This window comes from Telmatherina bonti (genome assembly GCF_933228915.1).
Source record: "Telmatherina bonti genome assembly, chromosome: 22".
In the NCBI taxonomy this organism is placed as follows: domain Eukaryota; kingdom Metazoa; phylum Chordata; class Actinopteri; order Atheriniformes; family Telmatherinidae; genus Telmatherina; species Telmatherina bonti.
The window spans coordinates 881,791-906,420 of record NC_136631.1 but is presented as its reverse complement, the minus strand read 5'-3'; the positions used below and the strand labels follow the sequence as shown (position 1 = coordinate 906,420).

The 24,630-nt window shown below is 52.5% G+C and overlaps 1 protein-coding gene across 2 annotated transcripts in view; it reads right to left on the bottom strand.

The window, feature by feature from the left end:
* lamtor3 (late endosomal/lysosomal adaptor, MAPK and MTOR activator 3) overlaps positions 1-19,524 on the bottom strand; it is a 31,627-nt gene extending 12,103 nt beyond the window's left edge. The window contains exons 1-2 of one of the 2 annotated variants that reach the window (XM_079262635.1): positions 19,465-19,524; positions 19,280-19,326 (exon numbers count right to left, since the gene is read on the bottom strand). In XM_079262635.1, coding sequence (XP_079118761.1) covers positions 19,280-19,288 — 9 coding nt within the window. In that variant the 5' untranslated portion in view covers positions 19,289-19,326; positions 19,465-19,524. Of the gene's footprint in view, positions 1-19,279; positions 19,327-19,399 lie in introns of both variants that reach the window. The other variant, XM_079262634.1, reaches the window with a different exon arrangement.
* Between the last annotated feature and the right edge of the window lie 5,106 nt (positions 19,525-24,630).

Below are 24,630 nucleotides of genomic sequence, written 5' to 3'. Positions count from 1 at the left end.
CCTGTCCACCACCAGACCTCCTGTCCACCACCAGTCCTCCTGTCCACCACCAGACCTCCTGTCCACTACCAGACCTCCTGTCCACCAGACCTCCTGTCCACCACCAGACCTCGTATCCACCACCAGATCTCCTGTCCTCTACTAGGCTTCCTGCCAACCAAGACCTGGACATGACCATCCTCTATCTTCATCATCAGCACCGTTCTTGTTATCGACCACAGAACTATTTCATGTTTCATTTGGACGGTTTTATTAAACAAGAAATTTCTGGACTTTCTTCCAGATTCTGAGAGATATAATCCCTCCAGCGTGTCCTGGGTCTTCCCCGGGGTCTCCTCCCAGAGAGACGTGCCTGGAACACCTCACCAGGGAGGTCCAGGAGGCATCCTGACCAGATGCCCGAGCCACCTCAACTGGTTCCTCTCCATGCGGAGGAGCAGCGGCTCTACTCTGATCTCCTCCCGGATGACCGAGCTCCTCACCCTATCTCTAAGGGAGAGCCCGGCCACCCTGCGGAGGAAACTCATTTCAGCCGCCTGTATACGAGATCTCCTTCTTTCGGTCACGACCCACAGCTCATGACCATAGGTGAGGGTAGGAATGTAGATCGACTGGTAAATCGAGAGCTTTGCCTTCTGGCTCAGCTCCTTCTTCACCACGACAGACCGGCGCAGAGTCCGCATTACTGCAGACGCCGCACCGATCCGTCTGTCGATCTCGCGCTCCATCCTTCCCTCACTCGTGAACAAGACCCCGAGATATTTAAACTCCTCCACTTGAGGCAGGACCTGACTCCCGACCCGGAGAGGACAATCCACCCTATTCCGGCTGAGGACCATGGTCTCAGATTTTGAGGTGCTGATTCTCATCCCAGCCGCTTCACACTCGGCTGCGAATCGCTCAAGCGAAAGCTGGAGATCACGACCAGATGAAGCCAACAGGACCACGTCATCCGCAAAAAGCAGGGACCCAAACCTGAGGCCACCGAGTCGGATCCCCTCAACACCTCGGCTGCACCTAGAAATTCTGTCCATATAAGTTATGAACAGAATCGGTGATAAAGGGCAGCCTTGGCGGAGTCCAACCCTCACCGGAAACGGATCCGACTTACTACCGGCAATGTGGACCAAGCTCTGACACCTGTCGTACAGGGACCGGACAGCTCTTATAAGGGGGTCCGGAACCCCATACTCCCGGAGTACCCCCCACAGGAGCCCCCGGGGGACACGGTCGAACTCCTTCTCCAGGTCCACAAAACACATGTAGACTGGTTGGGCAAACTCCCATGCCCCCCCCCCCCCCCCCCCGCCCCCCCCCCAGGACCCCAGAGAGGGTATAGCGCTGGTCCACTGTTCCGCGACCAGGACGAAAACCACACTGCTCCTCCTCACCAGATAATGGGTCAAATGAAGAGTTCAATAAGACTGAACTTAAACTGTTCTGATAAATGGAAAGTTCAGAATCCTGCCGCTTCCCAGTTGTCTCGACACTGACTGCTGACTGTTGTCTGGAAAACACTTCTGGTTTATTTCTGTAACTGATAAAACTAGAATGGAGCCCGCTACGCTCACCCATCACATTCTGATCTGTTAATGTTCAATTTGCAAAGATAAACACAGGAAATAACCGCAGCTGATTCCCACCACTGGAAATGTCATTTTAATTAGTTCGTTAGTTTGTTTTCTATCAGTCACAATTAGTTCGTCTATTTCCCAAAAAAAACAAAAACCAATCAAGCAACAAAAAAACAATCGGCAGAAGCAAAGTTTGTATGCCTGATAATGTACACTTACACGTAGTTACCTTAAAATATACAAATACCAACAAAAACAAATGCACTACTGACAGAAAAACATTTCAATATAGAAGGAATTATCGCTTTGGAAAAATATTTAATGAGGGAATTCACCATCGATAGAAGAAGCCAAAGCGAAAATGCAAGATGGGAAAGAAAAGACCAAAGAATTTATCCAACGCTAAAATCATCACCAACTTTCCCGTCGGAGGAGAATAAAAGGCCTCAGCTACATGCCAAATTATACCACATCTCTCCAAATCTAGCAGAAGGCGCTTTTATCCGTTCCAGAAGAAGAACAAGGCGAACAGATCGCAGGAGACTTCCACCAATTAGAAGTTTCTTCTCACACGTAGATTTAAGGTTGCAGATAAAATAACAAAAATGATGTAATTTCACAGATAAGTTTGACCAAAATCTTTATTCCAGACAAAAAGATGGAGAGAATCCTGCAGCTTCATTCTGCAATTAAATGCATTAAAATAATATTAGAAGTATCAGGTTTGTCTTTTTATATCCAAACCGCAGAAATGTCCCTCTTTTACGAACAAGCTCATACGTTTGGGTCGGCTGCTCATCTTTTAGTGAATTATCCTCTGAAACACGTCTGTTTATGTATCACAGCGTGCCGTAAAGCGTCTTGACGTAAAATACTGCAGTAAAGCAGCTTATCGTGGCGTAAACGATAGAGCCTCACATTGGGCTGCAACTAACGATTATGTTATTAGTCGACTAATCTGTAAATAATTTTTTCAATTAGTCATGATTATTTCTGTCCCGCCCACCTGCTCTTATTACAGCATGTGATGTTCCGACTGTTTGGTTTCCTGCTTGCTTTGTTCTCACTCTCATATGCAGGTAGCTTTTGATAAACGCGTCTGCTAATGACTGTAGAATAGAAAAGAAAAGAAAAGAAAAAAGAAAAAAGAAAAGAGAATAATGAACGATCACACAGGTTTAGGCGATATGATGATATACATCTTTTGGACGATAGAAAATGTCTATCGTTTCACATGAGGCTAAGGCTGCAACAATGAGTCGATGCGCCGCGTTATAAACGGCGTGACGGCCGCGTTATAAACGCCGTGACGGCCGCGTTATAAACGGCGTGACAGCCGCGTTATAAACGGCGTGACGGCCGCGTTATAAACGCCGTAACAACCGCGTTATAAACGCCGTGACGGCCGCGTTATAAACGCCGTGACGGCCGCGTTATAAACGCCGTGACGGCCGCGTTATAAACGCCGTAACAACCGCGTTATAAACGCCGTGACGGCCGCGTTATAAACGCCGTGACGGCCGCGTTATAAACGCCGTGACGGCCGCGTTATAAACGCCGTAACAACCGCGTTATAAACGCGGTGACGGCCGCGTTATAAACGCCGTGACGGCCGCGTTATAAACGCCGTGACGGCCGCGTTATAAACGCCGTGACGGCCGCGTTATAAACGCCGTGACGGCCGCGTTATAAACGCCGTGACGGCCGCGTTATAAACGCCGTAAGACCGCGTTATAAACGCCGTGACGGCCGCGTTATAAACGCCGTGACTGCCTGGTTATAAACGCCGTGACGGCCGCGTTATAAACGCCGTGACGGCCGCGTTATAAACGCCGTGACGGCCGAGTTATAAACGCAGTGACGGCCGCGTTATAAACGCCGTGACGGCCGCGTTATAAACGCCGTGACGGCCGCGTTATAAACGCCGTGACGGCCGAGTTATAAACACCGTGACGGCCGCGTTATAAACGTTGTGACGGCCGCGTTATTAACGCCGTGACGGCCGCGTTATAAACGCCGTGACGGCCGCGTTATTAACGCCGTGACGGCCGCGTTATTAACGCCGTGACGGCCGCGTTATAAACGCCGTGACGGCCGCGTTATTAACGCCGTGACGGCCGCGTTATAAACGCCGTAACAACCGCGTTATAAACGCCGTGACGGCCGCGTTATAAACGCCGTGACGGCCGCGTTATAAACGCCGTGACGGCCGCGTTATAAACGCCGTGACGGCCGCGTTATAAACGCCGTGACGGCCGCGTTATAAACGCCGTAACAACCACGTTATAAACGCCGTAACAACCGCGTTATAAACGCCGTGACGGCCGCGTTATAAACGCCGTGACGGCCGCGTTATAAACGCCGTGACGGCCGAGTTATAAACGCCGTGACGGCCGCGTTATAAACGTGACGGCCGAGTTATAAACGCCGTGACGGCCGCGTTATAAACGCCGTAAGACCGCGTTATAAACGCCGTGACAGCCACGTTATAAACGCCGTGACGGCCGCGTTATAAACGCCGTGACGGCCGCGTTATAAACGCCGTGACGGCCGCGTTATAAACGCCGTGACGGCCGAGTTATAAACGCCGTGACGGCCGAGTTATAAACGCCGTGACGGCCGCGTTATTAACGCCGTGACGGCCGCGTTATTAACGCCGTGACGGCCGCGTTATAAACGCCGTGACGGCCGAGTTATAAACGCCGTGACGGCCGCGTTATAAACGCCGTGACGGCCGCGTTATAAACGCCGTGACGGCCGCGTTATAAACGCCGTAACAACCGCGTTATAAACGCCGTGACAACCGCGTTATAAACGCCGTGACAACCGCGTTATAAACGCCGTGACGGCCGCGTTATAAACGCCGTGACGGCCGCGTTATAAACGCCGTAACAACCGGGTTATAAACGCCGTGACGGCCGCGTTATAAACGCCGTGACGGCCGCGTTATAAACGCCGTGACGGCCGAGTTATAAACGCCGTGACGGCCGCGTTATAAACGTGACGGCCGAGTTATAAACGCCGTGACGGCCGCGTTATAAACGACGTGACGGCCGCGTTATAAACGCCGTGACGGCCGCGTTATAAACGCCGTGACGGCCGAGTTATAAACGCCGTGACGGCCGCGTTATAAACGCCGTGACGGCCGCGTTATAAACGCCGTGACGGCCGCGTTATAAACGCCGTGACGGCCGCGTTATAAACGCCGTGACGGCCGCGTTATAAACGCCGTGACGGCCGCGTTATAAACGCCGTAACAACCACGTTATAAACGCCGTGACAACCGCGTTATAAACGCCGTGACAACCGCGTTATAAACGCCGTGACGGCCGCGTTATAAACGCCGTGACGGCCGCGTTATAAACGCCGTAAGACCGCGTTATAAACGCCGTGACGGCCGCGTTATAAACGCCGTGACGGCCGCGTTATAAACGCCGTGACGGCCGAGTTATAAACGCCGTGACGGCCGAGTTATAAACGCCGTGACGGCCGCGTTATAAATGCCGTAAGACCGCGTTATAAACGCCGTAAGACCGCGTTATAAACGCCGTGACGGCCACGTTATAAACGCCGTGACGGCCGCGTTATAAACGCCGTGACGGCAACGTTATAAACGCCGTGACGGCCGCGTTATAAACGCCGTGACGGCCGCGTTATAAACGCCGTGACGGCCGCGTTATAAACGCCGTGACGGCCGCGTTATAAACGCCGTGACGGCCGCGTTATTAACGCCGTGACGGCCGCGTTATTAACGCCGTGACGGCCGAGTTATTAACGCCGTGACGGCCTGGTTATAAACGCCGTGACGGCCGCGTTATAAACGCCGTAACAACCGCGTTATAAACGCCGTGACGGCCGCGTTATAAACGCCGTGACGGCCGCGTTATAAACGCCGTGACGGCCTGGTTATAAACGCCGTGACGGCCGCGTTATAAACGCCGTGACGGCCGCGTTATAAACGCCGTAACAACCGCGTTATAAACGCCGTGACGGCCGCGTTATAAACGCCGTGACGGCCGCGTTATAAACGCCGTGACGGCCGCGTTATAAACGCCGTGACGGCCGAGTTATAAACGCCGTGACGGCCGAGTTATAAACGCCGTGACGGCCGCGTTATAAACGCCGTAAGACCGCGTTATAAACGCCGTAAGACCGCGTTATAAACGCCGTGACGGCCGCGTTATAAACGCCGTGACGGCCGCGTTATAAACGCCGTGACGGCAACGTTATAAACGCCGTGACGGCCGCGTTATAAACGCCGTGACGGCCGCGTTATAAACGCCGTGACGGCCGCGTTATAAACGCCGTGACGGCCGCGTTATTAACGCCGTGACGGCCGCGTTATTAACGCCGTGACGGCCGCGTTATTAACGCCGTGACGGCCTGGTTATAAACGCCGTGACGGCCGCGTTATAAACGCCGTAACAACCGCGTTATAAACGCCGTGACGGCCGCGTTATAAACGCCGTGACGGCCGCGTTATAAACGCCGTGACGGCCGCGTTATAAACGCCGTGACGGCCGCGTTATAAACGCCGTGACGGCCGCGTTATAAACGCCTTGACGGCCGCGTTATAAACGCCGTGACGGCCGCGTTATAAACGCCGTAAGGCCGCGTTATAAACGCCGTAAGACCGCGTTATAAACGCCGTAAGAACGCGTTATAAACGCCGTGACGGCCGCGTTATAAACGCCGTGACGGCCGAGTTATAAAAGCCGTGACGGCCGCGTTATAAACGTTGTGACGGCCGAGTTATAAACGCCGTGACGGCCGCGTTATAAACGCCGTGACGGCCGCGTTATAAACGCCGTGACGGCCGCGTTATAAACGCCGTAAGACCGCGTTATAAACGCCGTGACGGCCACGTTATAAACGCCGTGACGGCCGCGTTATAAACGCCGTGACGGCCGCGTTATAAACGCCGTGACGGCCGCGTTATTAACGCCGTGACGGCCGCGTTATTAACGCCGTGACGGCCGCGTTATAAACGCCGTGACGGCCGCGTTATAAACGCCGTGACGGCCGAGTTATAAACGCCGTGACGGCCGCGTTATAAACGTGACGGCCGAGTTATAAACGCCGTGACGGCCGCGTTATAAACGCCGTAAGACCGCGTTATAAACGCCGTGACGGCCACGTTATAAACGCCGTGACGGCCGCGTTATAAACGCCGTAACAACCGCGTTATAAACGCCGTGACGGCCGCGTTATAAACGCCGTGACGGCCGCGTTATAAACGCCGTGACGGCCGCGTTATAAACGCCGTGACGGCCGAGTTATAAACGCCGTGACGGCCGAGTTATAAACGCCGTGACGGCCGCGTTATAAACGCCGTAAGACCGCGTTATAAACGCCGTAAGACCGCGTTATAAACGCCGTGACGGCCACGTTATAAACGCCGTGACGGCCGCGTTATAAACGCCGTGACGGCAACGTTATAAACGCCGTGACGGCCGCGTTATAAACGCCGTGACGGCCGCGTTATAAACGCCGTGACGGCCGCGTTATAAACGCCGTGACGGCCGCGTTATTAACGCCGTGACGGCCGCGTTATTAACGCCGTGACGGCCGCGTTATTAACGCCGTGACGGCCTGGTTATAAACGCCGTGACGGCCGCGTTATAAACGCCGTAACAACCGCGTTATAAACGCCGTGACGGCCGCGTTATAAACGCCGTGACGGCCGCGTTATAAACGCCGTGACGGCCGCGTTATAAACGCCGTGACGGCCGCGTTATAAACGCCGTGACGGCCGCGTTATAAACGCCTTGACGGCCGCGTTATAAACGCCGTGACGGCCGCGTTATAAACGCCGTAAGACCGCGTTATAAACGCCGTAAGAACGCGTTATAAACGCCGTGACGGCCGCGTTATAAACGCCGTGACGGCCGAGTTATAAACGCCGTAAGAACGCGTTATAAACGTTGTGACGGCCGAGTTATAAACGCCGTGACGGCCGCGTTATAAACGCCGTGACGGCCGCGTTATAAACGCCGTGACGGCCGCGTTATAAACGCCGTAAGACCGCGTTATAAACGCCGTGACGGCCACGTTATAAACGCCGTGACGGCCGCGTTATAAACGCCGTGACGGCCGCGTTATAAACGCCGTGACGGCCGCGTTATTAACGCCGTGACGGCCGCGTTATAAACGCCGTGACGGCCGCGTTATAAACGCCGTGACGGCCGAGTTATAAACGCCGTGACGGCCGCGTTATAAACGTGACGGCCGAGTTATAAACGCCGTGACGGCCGCGTTATAAACGCCGTAAGACCGCGTTATAAACGCCGTGACGGCCACGTTATAAACGCCGTGACGGCCGCGTTATAAACGCCGTGACGGCCGCGTTATAAACGCCGTGACGGCCGCGTTATTAACGCCGTGACGGCCGCGTTATTAACGCCGTGACGGCCGCGTTATTAACGCCGTGACGGCCGCGTTATTAACGCCGTGACGGCCGCGTTATTAACGCCGTGACGGCCGCGTTATAAACGCCGTAACAACCGCGTTATAAACGCCGTGACGGCCGCGTTATAAACGCCGTGACGGCCGCGTTATAAACGCCGTGACGGCCGAGTTATAAACGCCGTGACGGCCGCGTTATAAACGTGAAGGCCGAGTTATAAACGCCGTGACGGCCGCGTTATAAACGCCGTGACGGCCGCGTTATAAACGCCGTGACGGCCGAGTTATAAACGCCGTGACGGCCGCGTTATAAACGCCGTGACGGCCGAGTTATAAACGCCGTGACGGCCGCGTTATTAACGCCGTGACGGCCGCGTTATAAACGCCGTGACGGCCGCGTTATAAACGCCGTGACGGCCGCGTTATAAACGCCGTGACGGCCGCGTTATAAACGCCGTAACAACCGCGTTATAAACGCCGTGACAACCGCGTTATAAACGCCGTGACGGCCGCGTTATAAACGCCGTGACGGCCGCGTTATAAACGCCGTGACGGCCGCGTTATAAACGCCGTGACGGCCGCGTTATAAACGCCGTGACGGCCGCGTTATAAACGCCGTGACGGCCGCGTTATAAACGTGACAACCGCGTTATAAACGACGTGACGGCCGCGTTATAAACGCCGTGACGGCCGCGTTATAAACGTGACGGCCGAGTTATAAACGCCGTGACGGCCGCGTTATAAACGGCGTAAGACCGCGTTATAAACGCCGTGACAGCCACGTTATAAACGCCGTGACGGCCGCGTTATAAACGCCGTGACGGCCGCGTTATAAACGTTGTGACGGCCGCGTTATAAACGCCGTGACGGCCGCGTTATAAACGCCGTAAGACCGCGTTATAAACGCCGTGACGGCCGCGTTATAAACGCCGTGACGGCCGCGTTATAAACGCCGTGACGGCCGAGTTATAAACGCCGTGACGGCCGAGTTATAAACGCCGTGACGGCCGCGTTATAAACGCCGTAAGACCGCGTTATAAACGCCGTAAGACCGCGTTATAAACGCCGTGACGGCCACGTTATAAACGCCGTGACGGCCGCGTTATAAACGCCGTGACGGCAACGTTATAAACGCCGTGACGGCCGCGTTATTAACGCCGTGACGGCCGCGTTATTAACGCCGTGACGGCCGCGTTATTAACGCCGTGACGGCCGCGTTATAAACGCCGTAACAACCGCGTTATAAACGCCGTGACGGCCGCGTTATAAACGCCGTGACGGCCGCGTTATAAACGCCGTGACGGCCGAGTTATAAACGCCGTGACGGCCGCGTTATAAACGCCGTGACGGCCGCGTTATTAACGCCGTGACGGCCGCGTTATTAACGCCGTGACGGCCGCGTTATAAACGCCGTGACGGCCGCGTTATTAACGCCGTGACGGCCGCGTTATTAACGCCGTGACGGCCGCGTTATTAACGCCGTGACGGCCGCGTTATAAACGCCGTGACGGCCGCGTTATAAACGTCGTAACAACCGCGTTATAAACGCCGTAACAACCGCGTTATAAACGCCGTAACAACCGCGTTATAAACGACGTGACGGCCGCGTTATAAACGCCGTGACGGCCGCGTTATAAACGCCGTGACGGCCGCGTTATAAACGCCGTAAGACCGCGTTATAAACGCCGTTAGACCGCGTTATTAACGCCGTGACGGCCGCGTTATAAACGCCGTGACGGCCGCGTTATAAACGCCGTGACGGCCGCGTTATAAACGCCGTGACGGCCGAGTTATAAACGCCGTGACGGCCGAGTTATAAACGCCGTAAGACCGCGTTATAAACGCCGTGACGGCCGCGTTATAAACGCCGTGACGGCCGCGTTATAAACGCCGTGACGGCCGCGTTATAAACGCCGTGACGGCCGCGTTATAAACGCCGTGAAGGCCGCGTTATTAACGCCGTGACGGCCGCGTTATAAACGCCGTGACGGCCGCGTTATAAACGCCGTGACGGCCGCGTTATAAACGCCGTGACGGCCTGGTTATAAACGCCGTGACAGCCGTGTTATAAACGCCGTGACGGCCGCGTTATAAACGCCGTAACAACCGCGTTATAAACGCCGTGACGGCCGAGTTATAAACGCAGTGACGGCCGCGTTATAAACGCCGTGACGGCCGCGTTATAAACGCCGTGACGGCCGCGTTATAAACGCCGTGACGGCCGAGTTATAAACACCGTGACGGCCGCGTTATTAACGCCGTGACGGCCGCGTTATAAACGCCGTAACAACCGCGTTATAAACGCCGTGACGGCCGCGTTATAAACGCCGTGACGGCCGCGTTATAAACGCCGTGACGGCCGCGTTATAAACGCCGTGACGGCCGCGTTATAAACGCCGTGACGGCCGCGTTATAAACGCCGTGACGGCCGCGTTATAAACGCCGTAACAACCACGTTATAAACGCCGTGACGGCCGCGTTATAAACGCCGTAAGACCGCGTTATAAACGCCGTAAGACCGCGTTATAAACGCCGTGACGGCCACGTTATAAACGCCGTGACGGCCGCGTTATAAACGCCGTGACGGCAACGTTATAAACGCCGTGACGGCCGCGTTATAAACGCCGTGACGGCCGCGTTATAAACGCCGTGACGGCCGCGTTATAAACGCCGTAACAACCACGTTATAAACGCCGTGACGGCCGCGTTATAAACGCCGTAAGACCGCGTTATAAACGCCGTAAGACCGCGTTATAAACGCCGTGACGGCCACGTTATAAACGCCGTGACGGCCGCGTTATAAACGCCGTGACGGCAACGTTATAAACGCCGTGACGGCCGCGTTATAAACGCCGTGACGGCCGCGTTATAAACGCCGTGACGGCCGCGTTATAAACGCCGTGACGGCCGCGTTATTAACGCCGTGACGGCCGCGTTATTAACGCCGTGACGGCCGCGTTATTAACGCCGTGACGGCCTGGTTATAAACGCCGTGACGGCCGCGTTATAAACGCCGTAACAACCGCGTTATAAACGCCGTGACGGCCGCGTTATAAACGCCGTGACGGCCGCGTTATAAACGCCGTGACGGCCGCGTTATAAACGGCGTGACGGCCGCGTTATAAACGCCGTGACGGCCGCGTTATAAACGCCTTGACGGCCGCGTTATAAACGCCGTGACGGCCGCGTTATAAACGCCGTGACGGCCGCGTTATAAACGCCGTAAGACCGCGTTATAAACGCCGTAAGACCGCGTTATAAACGCCGTAAGAACGCGTTATAAACGCCGTGACGGCCGCGTTATAAACGCCGTGACGGCCGAGTTATAAAAGCCGTGACGGCCGCGTTATAAACGTTGTGACGGCCGAGTTATAAACGCCGTGACGGCCGCGTTATAAACGCCGTGACGGCCGCGTTATAAACGCCGTGACGGCCGCGTTATAAACGCCGTGACGGCCGCGTTATAAACGCCGTAAGACCGCGTTATAAACGCCGTAAGACCGCGTTATAAACGCCGTGACGGCCGCGTTATAAACGCCGTGACGGCCGCGTTATAAACGCCGTGACGGCCGCGTTATTAACGCCGTGACGGCCGCGTTATAAACGCCGTGACGGCCGCGTTATAAACGCCGTGACGGCCGCGTTATAAACGCCGTGACGGCCGAGTTATAAACGCCGTGACGGCCGCGTTATAAACGTGACGGCCGAGTTATAAACGCCGTGACGGCCGCGTTATAAACGCCGTAAGACCGCGTTATAAACGCCGTGACGGCCACGTTATAAACGCCGTGACGGCCGCGTTATAAACGCCGTGACGGCCGCGTTATAAACGCCGTGACGGCCGCGTTATTAACGCCGTGACGGCCGCGTTATTAACGCCGTGACGGCCGCGTTATTAACGCCGTGACGGCCGCGTTATAAACGCCGTAACAGCCGCGTTATAAACGCCGTGACGGCCGCGTTATAAACGCCGTGACGGCCGCGTTATAAACGCCGTGACGGCCGAGTTCTAAACGCCGTGACGGCCGCGTTATAAACGCCGTGACGGCCGCGTTATAAACGCCGTGACGGCCGCGTTATTAACGCCGTGACGGCCGCGTTATAAACGCCGTGACGGCCGCGTTATTAACGCCGTGACGGCCGCGTTATAAACGCCGTGACGGCCGCGTTATAAACGCCGTGACGGCCGCGTTATAAACGCCGTAACAACCGCGTTATAAACGCCGTAACAACCGCGTTATAAACGCCGTAACAACCGCGTTATAAACGCCGTAACAACCGCGTTATAAACGCCGTGACGGCCGCGTTATAAACGCCGTGACGGCCGCGTTATAAACGCCGTGACGGCCGCGTTATAAACGCCGTAAGACCGCGTTATAAACGCCGTTAGACCGCGTTATTAACGCCGTGACGGCCGCGTTATAAACGCCGTGACGGCCGCGTTATAAACGCCGTGACGGCCGCGTTATAAACGCCGTGACGGCCGCGTTATAAACGCCGTGACGGCCGAGTTATAAACGCCGTGACGGCCGAGTTATAAACGCCGTAAGACCGCGTTATAAACGCCGTGACGGCCGCGTTATAAACGCCGTGACGGCCGCGTTATAAACGCCGTGACGGCCGCGTTATAAACGCCGTGACGGCCGCGTTATAAACGCCGTGACGGCCGCGTTATAAACGCCGTGACGGCCGCGTTATTAACGCCGTGACGGCCGCGTTATAAACGCCGTGACGGCCGCGTTATAAACGCCGTGACGGCCGCGTTATAAACGCCGTGACAGCCGTGTTATAAACGCCGTGACGGCCGCGTTATAAACGCCGTAACAACCGCATTATAAACGCCGTGACGGCCGAGTTATAAACGCAGTGACGGCCGCGTTATAAACGCCGTGACGGCCGCGTTATAAACGCCGTGACGGCCGCGTTATAAACGCCGTAAGACCGCGTTATAAACGCCGTAAGACCGCGTTATAAACGCCGTGACGGCCACGTTATAAACGCCGTGACGGCCGCGTTATAAACGCCGTGACGGCAACGTTATAAACGCCGTGACGGCCGCGTTATAAACGCCGTGACGGCCGCGTTATAAACGCCGTGACGGCCGCGTTATAAACGCCGTGACGGCCGCGTTATTAACGCCGTGACGGCCGCGTTATTAACGCCGTGACGGCCGCGTTATTAACGCCGTGACGGCCTGGTTATAAACGCCGTGACGGCCGCGTTATAAACGCCGTAACAACCGCGTTATAAACGCCGTGACGGCCGAGTTATAAACGCCGTGACGGCCGCGTTATAAACGCCGTGACGGCCGCGTTATAAACGCCGTGACGGCCGCGTTATAAACGCCGTGACGGCCGCGTTATAAACGCCTTGACGGCCGCGTTATAAACGCCGTGACGGCCGCGTTATAAACGCCGTAAGACCGCGTTATAAACGCCGTAAGACCGCGTTATAAACGCCGTAAGACCGCGTTATAAACGCCGTAAGAACGCGTTATAAACGCCGTGACGGCCGCGTTATAAACGCCGTGACGGCCGAGTTATAAAAGCCGTGACGGCCGCGTTATAAACGTTGTGACGGCCGAGTTATAAACGCCGTGACGGCCGCGTTATAAACGCCGTGACGGCCGCGTTATAAACGCCGTGACGGCCGCGTTATAAACGCCGTAAGACCGCGTTATAAACGCCGTGACGGCCACGTTATAAACGCCGTGACGGCCGCGTTATAAACGCCGTGACGGCCGCGTTATAAACGCCGTGACGGCCGCGTTATTAACGCCGTGACGGCCGCGTTATTAACGCCGTGACGGCCGCGTTATAAACGCCGTGACGGCCGCGTTATAAACGCCGTGACGGCCGAGTTATAAACGCCGTGACGGCCGCGTTATAAACGTGACGGCCGAGTTATAAACGCCGTGACGGCCGCGTTATAAACGCCGTAAGACCGCGTTATAAACGCCGTGACGGCCGCGTTATAAACGCCGTGACGGCCGCGTTATAAACGCCGTGACGGCCGCGTTATTAACGCCGTGACGGCCGCGTTATTAACGCCGTGACGGCCGCGTTATTAACGCCGTGACGGCCGCGTTATAAACGCCGTAACAACCGCGTTATAAACGCCGTGACGGCCGCGTTATAAACGCCGTGACGGCCGCGTTATAAACGCCGTGACGGCCGAGTTATAAACGCCGTGACGGCCGAGTTATAAACGCCGTGACGGCCGCGTTATAAACGTGACGGCCGAGTTATAAACGCCGTGACGGCCGCGTTATAAACGCCGTGACGGCCGCGTTATAAACGCCGTGACGGCCGCGTTATTAACGCCGTGACGGCCGAGTTATAAACGCCGTGACGGCCGCGTTATTAACGCCGTGACGGCCGCGTTATAAACGCCGTGACGGCCGCGTTATAAACGCCGTGACGGCCGCGTTATAAACGCCGTGACGGCCGCGTTATAAACGCCGTGACGGCCGCGTTATAAACGCCGTGACGGCCGCGTTATAAACGCCGTAACAACCGCGTTATAAACGCCGTGACAACCGCGTTATAAACGCCGTGACAACCGCGTTATAAACGCCGTGACGGCCGCGTTATAAACGCCGTGACGGCCGCGTTATAAACGCCGTGACGGCCGCGTTATAAACGCCGTGACGGCCGCGTTATAAACGCCGTGACGGCCGCGTTATAAACGCCGTGACGGCCGCGTTATAAACGCCGTGACGGCCGCGTTATAAACGTGACAACCGCGTTATAAACGCCGTGACGGCCGCGTTATAAACGCCGTGACGGCCGCGTTATAAACGTGACGGCCGAGTTATAAACGCCGTGACGGCCGCGTTATAAACGCCGTGACGGCCGCGTTATAAACGCCGTGACGGCCGCGTTATTAACGCCGTGACGGCCGCGTTATTAACGCCGTGACGGCCGCGTTATTAACGCCGTGACGGCCGCGTTATAAACGTGACGGCCGAGTTATAAACGCCGTGACGGCCGCGTTATAAACGCCGTGACGGCCGCGTTATAAACGTGACGGCCGAGTTATAAACGCCGTGACGGCCGCGTTATAAACGCCGTGACGGCCGCGTTATAAACGGCGTAAGACCGCGTTATAAACGCCGTGACAGCCACGTTATAAACGCCGTGACGGCCGCGTTATAAACGCCGTGACGGCCGCGTTATAAACGTTGTGACGGCCGAGTTATAAACGCCGTGACGGCCGCGTTATAAACGCCGTAAGACCGCGTTATAAACGCCGTGACGGCCGCGTTATAAACGCCGTGACGGCCGCGTTATAAACGCCGTGACGGCCGAGTTATAAACGCCGTGACGGCCGAGTTATAAACGCCGTGACGGCCGAGTTATAAACGCCGTGACGGCCGCGTTATAAACGCCGTAAGACCGCGTTATAAACGCCGTAAGACCGCGTTATAAACGCCGTGACGGCCACGTTATAAACGCCGTGACGGCCGCGTTATAAACGCCGTGACGGCCGCGTTATAAACGCCGTGACGGCCGCGTTATAAACGCCGTGACGACCGCGTTATAAACGCCGTGACGGCCGCGTTATAAACGCCGTGACGGCCGCGTTATTAACGCCGTGACGGCCGCGTTATTAACGCCGTGACGGCCGCGTTATTAACGCCGTGACGGCCGCGTTATAAACGCCGTGACGGCCGCGTTATAAACGCTGTGACGGCCTGGTTATAAACGCCGTGACGGCCGCGTTATAAACGCCGTAACAACCGCGTTATAAACGCCGTGACGGCCGCGTTATAAACGCCGTGACGGCCGCGTTATAAACGCCGTGACGGCCGCGTTATAAACGCCGTGACGGCCGCGTTATAAACGCCGTGACGGCCGCGTTATAAACGCCGTAAGACCGCGTTATAAACGCCGTAAGACCGCGTTATAAACGCCGTGACGGCCACGTTATAAACGCCGTGACGGCCGCGTTATAAACGCCGTGACGGCCGCGTTATAAACGCCGTGACGGCCGCGTTATTAACGCCGTGACGGCCGCGTTATTAACGCCGTGACGGCCGCGTTATTAACGCCGTGACGGCCGCGTTATAAACGCCGTAACAACCGCGTTATAAACGCCGTGACGGCCGCGTTATAAACGCCGTGACGGCCGCGTTATAAACGCCGTGACGGCCGAGTTATAAACGCCGTGACGGCCGCGTTATAAACGTGACGGCCGAGTTATAAACGCCGTGACGGCCGCGTTATAAACGCCGTGACGGCCGCGTTATAAACGCCGTGACGGCCGAGTTATAAACGCCGTGACGGCCGAGTTATAAACGCCGTGACGGCCGCGTTATAAACGTGACGGCCGAGTTATAAACGCCGTGACGGCCGCGTTATAAACGCCGTAAGACCGCGTTATAAACGCCGTGACGGCCACGTTATAAACGCCGTGACGGCCGCGTTATAAACGCCGTGACGGCCGCGTTATTAACGCCGTGACGGCCGCGTTATTAACGCCGTGACGGCCGCGTTACTAACGCCGTGACGGCCGCGTTACTAACGCCGTAACAACCGCGTTATAAACGCCGTGACGGCCGCGTTATAAACGCCGTGACGGCCGCGTTATAAACGCCGTGACGGCCGAGTTCTAAACGCCGTGACGGCCGCGTTATAAACGCCGTGACGGCCGCGTTATTAACGCCGTGACGGCCGCGTTATTAACGCCGTGACGGCCGCGTTATAAACGCCGTGACGGCCGCGTTATTAACGCCGTGACGGCCGCGTTATAAACGCCGTGACGGCCGCGTTATAAACGCCGTGACGGCCGCGTTATAAACGCCGTAACAACCGCGTTATAAACGCCGTAACAACCGCGTTATAAACGACGTGACGGCCGCGTTATAAACGCCGTGACGGCCGCGTTATAAACGCCGTGACGGCCGCGTTATAAACGCCGTAAGACCGCGTTATAAACGCCGTTAGACCGCGTTATTAACGCCGTGACGGCCGCGTTATAAACGCCGTGACGGCCGCGTTATAAACGCCGTGACGGCCGCGTTATAAACGCCGTGACGGCCGCGTTATAAACGCCGTGACGGCCGAGTTATAAACGCCGTGACGGCCGAGTTATAAACGCCGTAAGACCGCGTTATAAACGCCGTGACGGCCGCGTTATAAACGCCGTGACGGCCGCGTTATAAACGCCGTGACGGCCGCGTTATAAACGCCGTGACGGCCGCGTTATAAACGCCGTGACGGCCGCGTTATAAACGCCGTGAAGGCCGCGTTATTAACGCCGTGACGGCCGCGTTATAAACGCCGTGACGGCCGCGTTATAAACGCCGTGACGGCCGCGTTATAAACGCCGTGACGGCCTGGTTATAAACGCCGTGACAGCCGTGTTATAAACGCCGTGACGGCCGCGTTATAAACGCCGTAACAACCGCGTTATAAACGCCGTGACGGCCGCGTTATAAACGCCGTAAGACCGCGTTATAAACGCCGTAACGGCCGCGTTATAAATAGTGTGAAGGCTGAGTTATAAACGCCGTAACAACCGTGTTATAAACTCCGTGACGGCCGCGTTATAAATGCCGTAATGGCTTTGCTAATAAAACGCTATTCCGGGCGACTCAACCCCGTTTACCAACCGCGGCTTTTCAGACAGCAGAAGAACTCTAACCACCGAGCAAACGACGCGAAGCACCGCAGGAAGTTCTGGGGGCAGTGTCGTCCTGCAGCGTCTTTGTTTAAACAACGAAGAAGAAACTGACGGCGGCACATGTTTCCACAGTTTGGGGATATTACAGGTGAAATGTGTCGTCTGCCACGCAGAGTCGGCGTACCACGGCAGCACGACGATCATGATGAGCATCTGGAAGGAAAGCAGCCCGGAGTCATGGTTTCCAACGTTCCTGATGGCAAAGTTAGCGTTAGCTAAAGTTAGCATTAGCGCGTAGCGATGTGCTGCTGTTACCTCTGCCAAAGAGCTTCTGGTTTTACCGCCGTTTACCGCTGTTTGTGTTCAAGATAACTCAGAAAGTTATGGAGAGATTTTCATGAGACGTTCAGGAGTCGTTGGAAATGTGAAAAGGAAGAAGTGATTTAGTTCTGGTGGTGATCCGGATCACCATTTGGATTCAGGAATGTTTTAAAGGATTCTCTTGTTTACCTACAAGTCAGGCTTTTTCAGGATGTAAATAATTATTTCAATGTTATTCTATGGAAATTAAGATGTTAAAATAATTATTTTCTTCTCCTTTTGAGGTAAATTCTGTCCAGCTTGGATGTGACACTATAGCTAAGTTTGGATGTTTCAGAATAAATTAGTAGGAAGATGTTAAGCTTGATATTCAGCTGGTTCAGGATTCTGTTAACGTACTGAAGGACATGATGTTGGGACTGACTGGGAATCAGGAGGACGTTCACATGATGCAGATGGAGAGAGTGGGATAAAACATACTGGAACCAGTAAAAAGACCTGCATTAACTGGAAGCTCACATGGTGGGCGGGACAGAAATAATCGGGTCTAATCGGATTTACAGATTGGTCAACTTCTTAAAATAATCGTTAGTTGCATCCCGACTTATCAACAATTTCCCTCCCCATGAACATCTCATTTGGAATAATAAATAAAGCAGAAATAAATCTATTTTCTATGATACTGGAATAGAAAGAGGATTTTCTTCCCCTCAGAGTTAATAAAGCAACACGGTGCTGTAGGATCCAACTACAGTACTAAAAGGGAGTAGTAATACTACTGTCTCTGCCGTTGCCATGAATACTGCTGGCTGGACGTTTCCTCTGCAGATATCAACCAGGTTCGTTACTCAGCGTAACAAACACACAAAGTTAAAGAAGTTTGTTTCAAAGCGATCCATGGTATGGATGAGACGGAGCATCCATGAAGCCATCTCTGTTACTGCATGGATTATGAAGCAGATTGTTTATGTTGTTGTTTATTGTTTATGCAACATCTCACTGAAAGCTTCTAATAAACATGCAGACGGAGGATTCACACATCGTCTCTTTGCTTCCAAAGAATCATTTTCATGCAGAAATCTGCCTTTTCCTGTGGATTTCAAGCCGGTTTTCTGAGACAAGAGCCAGACCCTCAACCTGCTTCTGCTGACGCCTCGAAGTTCCCACCGTTTACTGCTACACCTGAACGCACCACGGAAAAAACTAATCTTATTTTCTATAATTCCTGCTGTTTCCCTTTATAAATAAACAAACACATCAATCAGACCTTTTCTTTCCGCTGTGTTTAAAACAGTGAAAAGGATGAGAAACCCCGACAGAAGGAGGAAAAGAAAGGAAATGTAAATACTCACATCTGCCATGATCCGCTGGAGGAGGAAAAGGACTTTATCTGTTAAACCTTCACAGAAACCAGCAGTTTAGTCTCGTTAAAGGGACTCAGACATGCTAACTTATTATTATTATTAACTCACTGCTGTTTGGGACGTAAAATGTTAAAATATCTGGTAAAATCCCTGCTCCTAATAAATTTACTGACTGAAAAGCTGCAGAGCCCACGGAGGCGACGGTCACATGATGTCTACTTCCTGGTTCAGACCATAGACGTCATGGACGCTGCGGAGCGTCAAGACGCCTGTACCATAGACATCATATATACGTAGACGCCGCACTGTATCACGCCGCCTATACGAGCTGACGTCTCATCGCGCCGCCATCTTGGATGGGTCTCCCATGCACCTCCAATGCATTTATTTGTAAGGTGTAGGTCCAACCACGACAAGAACTCCACGGATTTTTACCTGTTTTCCCTCACAGTTTGGTTTGTTACAAAGGGCAGAGATATTGTTATGATACAGATCACTGTAAAACATTAGAAAACAACGTGCTTTTAAGTTAAAATATTTTGACAAGTCCAATAGTTTGGGATCACCAGCTATCTAACTATCGCTTAGTTATGCTGGGATAGGTTTAGACTGCCGAGGGACATTTCCTGGTACACAAGGGCTGCTAACTTTCCAAAAACCTTGGAGTAAGATTTAATTTTATATATATATATATATAAGTATATACATATATATATATATATATATATATATATATATATATATGAAATGAAAAATACTTTATTAATCCCCAAAGGGAAATACTGTAGTATATAATAATAATAACTAGAGGAGGTCTTGTTCCGGAGGCTGATGGCTGCTGGCAGGAATGATCTTCTGTATCTTTCAGTCTTACATCGGACCTGAAGAAGCCTCTCACTGAACACACTTTGTTGTTTCATCACTGTGTTGTGGAGAGGGTGTGAAGAATCCTCCATCATCTTCATCAGCTTGTGCAGCATTCTTCTTTGGACAATCAGCTCCAGCGGCTCCAGAGTTACTCCAAGCACAGAAGCAGCTTTCTGGATCAGTTTGTTGATTCTCTTCAAGTCTCTGGTTCTGATGCTACTACCCCAGCAGATGCTGCAAAGCTGACTGCACTCTCCACAACAGACTTATAGAAGATATGCAACATCTTGGTGCAGACGTTAAACCATCTCAGCTTCCTTAAGAAGTACAGTCTGCTCTGACCTTTCTTGTAGATGTAGTCAGTGTTGCATTTCCAGTCCAGTTTGTTGTCCAGCTGAACTCCAAGATACTTGTATTCCTCCACCACCTCCACCTCCTCTCCCAGGATGGAAACACTGCTTTGTTTATTCTTCTTCCTCCTGAAGTCAACAATCATCTCTTTTGTTTTGCTGCTATTTAATATGAGATGATTGTCACCGCAGCATTTAACAAACTGACTGACCAGTTCTCTGTACTCTGCTTCTTGTCCATCCCTGATACACCCCACAACTGCAGAGTCATCAGAGTATTTCTGCAGATGACAGGACTCAGAGTTGTACTGGAAGTCTGAGGTGTACAGAGTGAAGAGGAATGGCCAGAGTACAGTTCCTTGTGGTGCACCAGTGCTGCTGACCTCCATCAAGGTGAGACAAACAAGGTGGAGGTCTCAGGATGTCCTGATGTGGAGGGAGATGAAGCTGTGTTCTGGTCCATGACTGAGCTGCAGGGTGACAGATTGGAGGCGTGACAGGAAAGCAGTGGGCTTATGGAGGGTGTGTGGTCTGTTGGGCTGGAGGTAGGGGGTGAACTGAACCTGTTGAAGAATATGTTCAGCTCATTAGCTCTGTCCAGACCTCCATCAGGCTGGTCCCCCTTTAACTTGAAGCTGGTGATCTTCTTCATTCCAGACCACACATCCCTCAGGTTATTCTGCTGGAGCTGACTTTCTAACTTCTTCCTGTAGTCCTCCTTGCACTTCTTAGTTTGTGTTTAAGTTGTTTTTGTGTTGCCCTCAATAACTCCCTGTCTCCATCCCTGAAGGCTTTCTTTTTGATGTTCAGCAGCTTTTTCAGGTCACTGGTGATCCAGGGTTTGTTATTGGGGATGCACCTCACTGTTCTTGTTGGGACGATGCTGTCCACACAGAAGTTGATGTAATCTGTCACACACTCAGTCATGGCGTTGATGTCGTCTCCATGAGGTTCACAGAGGACGTTCCAGTCTGTAGCCTCAAAGCCTCCTCTAAGAGCATCTTCAGCTTCAGCAGACCAGATTTTGATAGTCTTTGTGATGACTGGTTGCTGCTGAACGATGGGCTTGTAGGTGGAGGTGAGAAGAACCAGATTATGGTCAGATCTTCCTAAAGGAGGCAGGGCAGAACAACTGGATCCATTATTCATATCTGCATAAAATAAGTCCAACATCTTATTTTCTCTGGTGGAGCAGCTGACAAACTGCTGGAATGTTGGTAGAGTTGCAGAGAGGGAGACGTTGTTGAAGTCTCCGGAGATCGCCATGAATGAGTTTGGATGCTGTGTTTGTAGCCGAGCAACGACGGAGCTGATGACATCACAGGCTGTGTCTGGTGCGGTACCAGGTATTATATAAACCGCTACCAGAATAACACAGGTAAACTCTCTGGGTAAATAATATGGACGGAAGCTCACAGCTAACAGTTCCATGTCCCTTGTGCATATCTTCTCCTTGACAGTAACATGTCCAGGATGACACCAACGCTGGTTAACCAGCACTGCAATTCCACCACCCTTTAGCTTTCCGCTGTGTTGTCTACTGCGGTCTGCACGGACCGTTTTAAAGCCCGGTACAGACACATTACAGTCAGGGATGTGTTCATGCAGCCATGTCTCGGTGAAGCACATAATACTGCACTCTCTGTATTCTTTCTGAGACCTTGTTAGCATCTCCAGCTCGTCCGTTTTGTTAGCTAGCAATCTCACATTACCCATGAGGACGGTCGGGAGAAATGGTTTAAATCTCCATCGCTTTCTCCTCTGTCTGACTCCCGCTCTGCATCTTCTTCTCTTTCTTTTCAACTCCATCAGGATTTGATGTGTTGTTTCGCTGATAATCCTGATCTGGGAGAGGTTAATCAGTTGATTCCGATTGTAAACAAGTCTTTCGCTGCCATGGAGACTCATCATAACAAGACTTGAAAGAGCGAAAATATGCAGAAAAATCCTCCTTGCAGCACACCCTCCGAACCGGCATGAAAGACCTAATTTGAGCTAATATCTATATGAGAAGAGTTTGCACTTGAAAATAAAAGGCAGGACTAATCTTTGTTTGCCATCATTACCCAAACTTGTGTGTGTATATATGTGGAAAACAAATTATCTTAAGAAAAAAATATTTGGACCATCTGTAAGTCATTTTTTCAAAACTCAAAAATCTAGTGCAGACGGTCGTCTTGAAAGTTTGAGTTTTCTGATCTTTTTCTATTTTAAAATTTGCTCCTCTTCCTCGATACTGCTCCTCCTCCTCATGTGTAATGCACTTCCTTATGTCTCCTCGTCATTACATCTTGCATCTCTTCCTCCACGCTGCTCCCCCTCTTCACATCTAATGCTCCTTACGTCTCCCTCTTATGTTGATTAACATTGACACATAACCATCTGTGACAAACGACGTGCTGACGTTGCGGTAACGTATTGTGTCATTTCCTGTTTTCCTAGCGTGTGTCACTGCGGATTGCTACGAGCCGTTGGCTCCTTTAACTTCTTTCTAACTTCTATCTATTGTTAACCAACCACTCACTTTAGCGCACAATATCTTCCCAAACCACTGTTCTATATATTGCATTTATTTTTGGGATCTTTGGCTTTCTGTTTACTGACTTAAACAGCTCAAGCACTCGGTTTTAGCATGGCTGCTAGCTCTCTTCCCACACCCCGGTCCCCTGCCTTTTCTTGCTCGGTGTGTCTGATGTTTAGCTACTCCTCCGCCTCCTTTAGTGATAACGGTAGGTGTATTAAGTGTAGCAGCTTGGCAGCTTTGGAGGCGAGGCTCTGTGAGTTAGAAGCCCAGCTCCGCCCTCAGTTAGGGAAGCAGTTAGTCAGCAAGCCCCCATTAGCCAGTGCGGAGCTACCAGCCAGGGCAGCTAGTCCACCTAGCCGTCCCTCAGCAGTTCCCGCGCAGCCGGGAGCCGAGGCGGGCTGGACGACGGCCAGGCGGAAGCGTAGCCCCAAACCAAAACCCACTGGCCACCACCGACCTGTTCACGTTTCTAACAGATTTTCCCCGCTCGGCGACACACCCGCTGAGGCAGAAACCCTGATTATAGGTAGTTCCATAGTCAGAAATGTGGCTCTAGAGACACCGGGGACCATAGTCAGATGCATTCCTGGGGCCAGAGCGGGCCACGTCGAATCGTATCTGAAACTGCTGGCTAAGGCTAAACGTAAATACCGTAAGATTGTAATTCACGTCGGCGGTAACGACACCCGGTTACGCCAATCGGAGGTCACTAAAATTAATGTTGCTTCGGTGTGTAACTTTGCCAAGAGCATGTCGGACTCCGTAGTTTTCTCTGGTCCCTTGCCAAATTTAATCAGCGATGACATGTTTAGCCGCATGTCATCCTTCAACCGCTGGTTGTCTAGGTGGTGTCCCGATAACAACGTGGGTTTTATAGATAATTGGAGCGCTTTTTGGGGAAAGCCTGGTCTTATTAGGAGAGATGGCATCCATCCCACGTTGGATGGAGCCGCTCTCTTATCTAGCAATATGGACTCTTTTATTAGTCAGCTAAATTGACAACTCAGGGTTGGGACCAGGAGGCAGAATTGTAGTCCTACACACTTTTCTGCAGCTTCCCACCTGCCGCCGCCCACCCAAAACCCCATTCCGACCTTATACAACTTCCCAGCAGTAAGAATTAAACAACACAAAAACACTTCTGGGGTTAATCGTGAAAACCTCATAAAAATAAAAACAATGGATCTAATAAAATCTGAAAATAAGACAATAAAGTGTGGCCTACTGAATATTAGATCCCTCCCAAATAAGTCTTTATTAGTCAATGACTTGATAGGTGATCACCACATTGATTTATTCTGTCTTATGGAAACCTGGTTACAGCAAGAGGATTATGTTAGTATTAATGAAGCTACGCCAGCTAACTATTTAAACTTTCACATTCCTAGAACTACAGGCAGAGGAGGAGGTGTTGCAGCTATTTTTCAGTCAGAATTTTTAATTAATCCTAAACTCAAAACTAACTATAAATCCTTTGAATTCCTGACATTAAATTTATCTCATCCAAAATGGAATTCAGAGAAACCACTCCTTTTAGCATTAGTGTATCGCCCACCTGGACCTTACTCCGAGTTTCTGACCCAATTCTCTGATCTCTT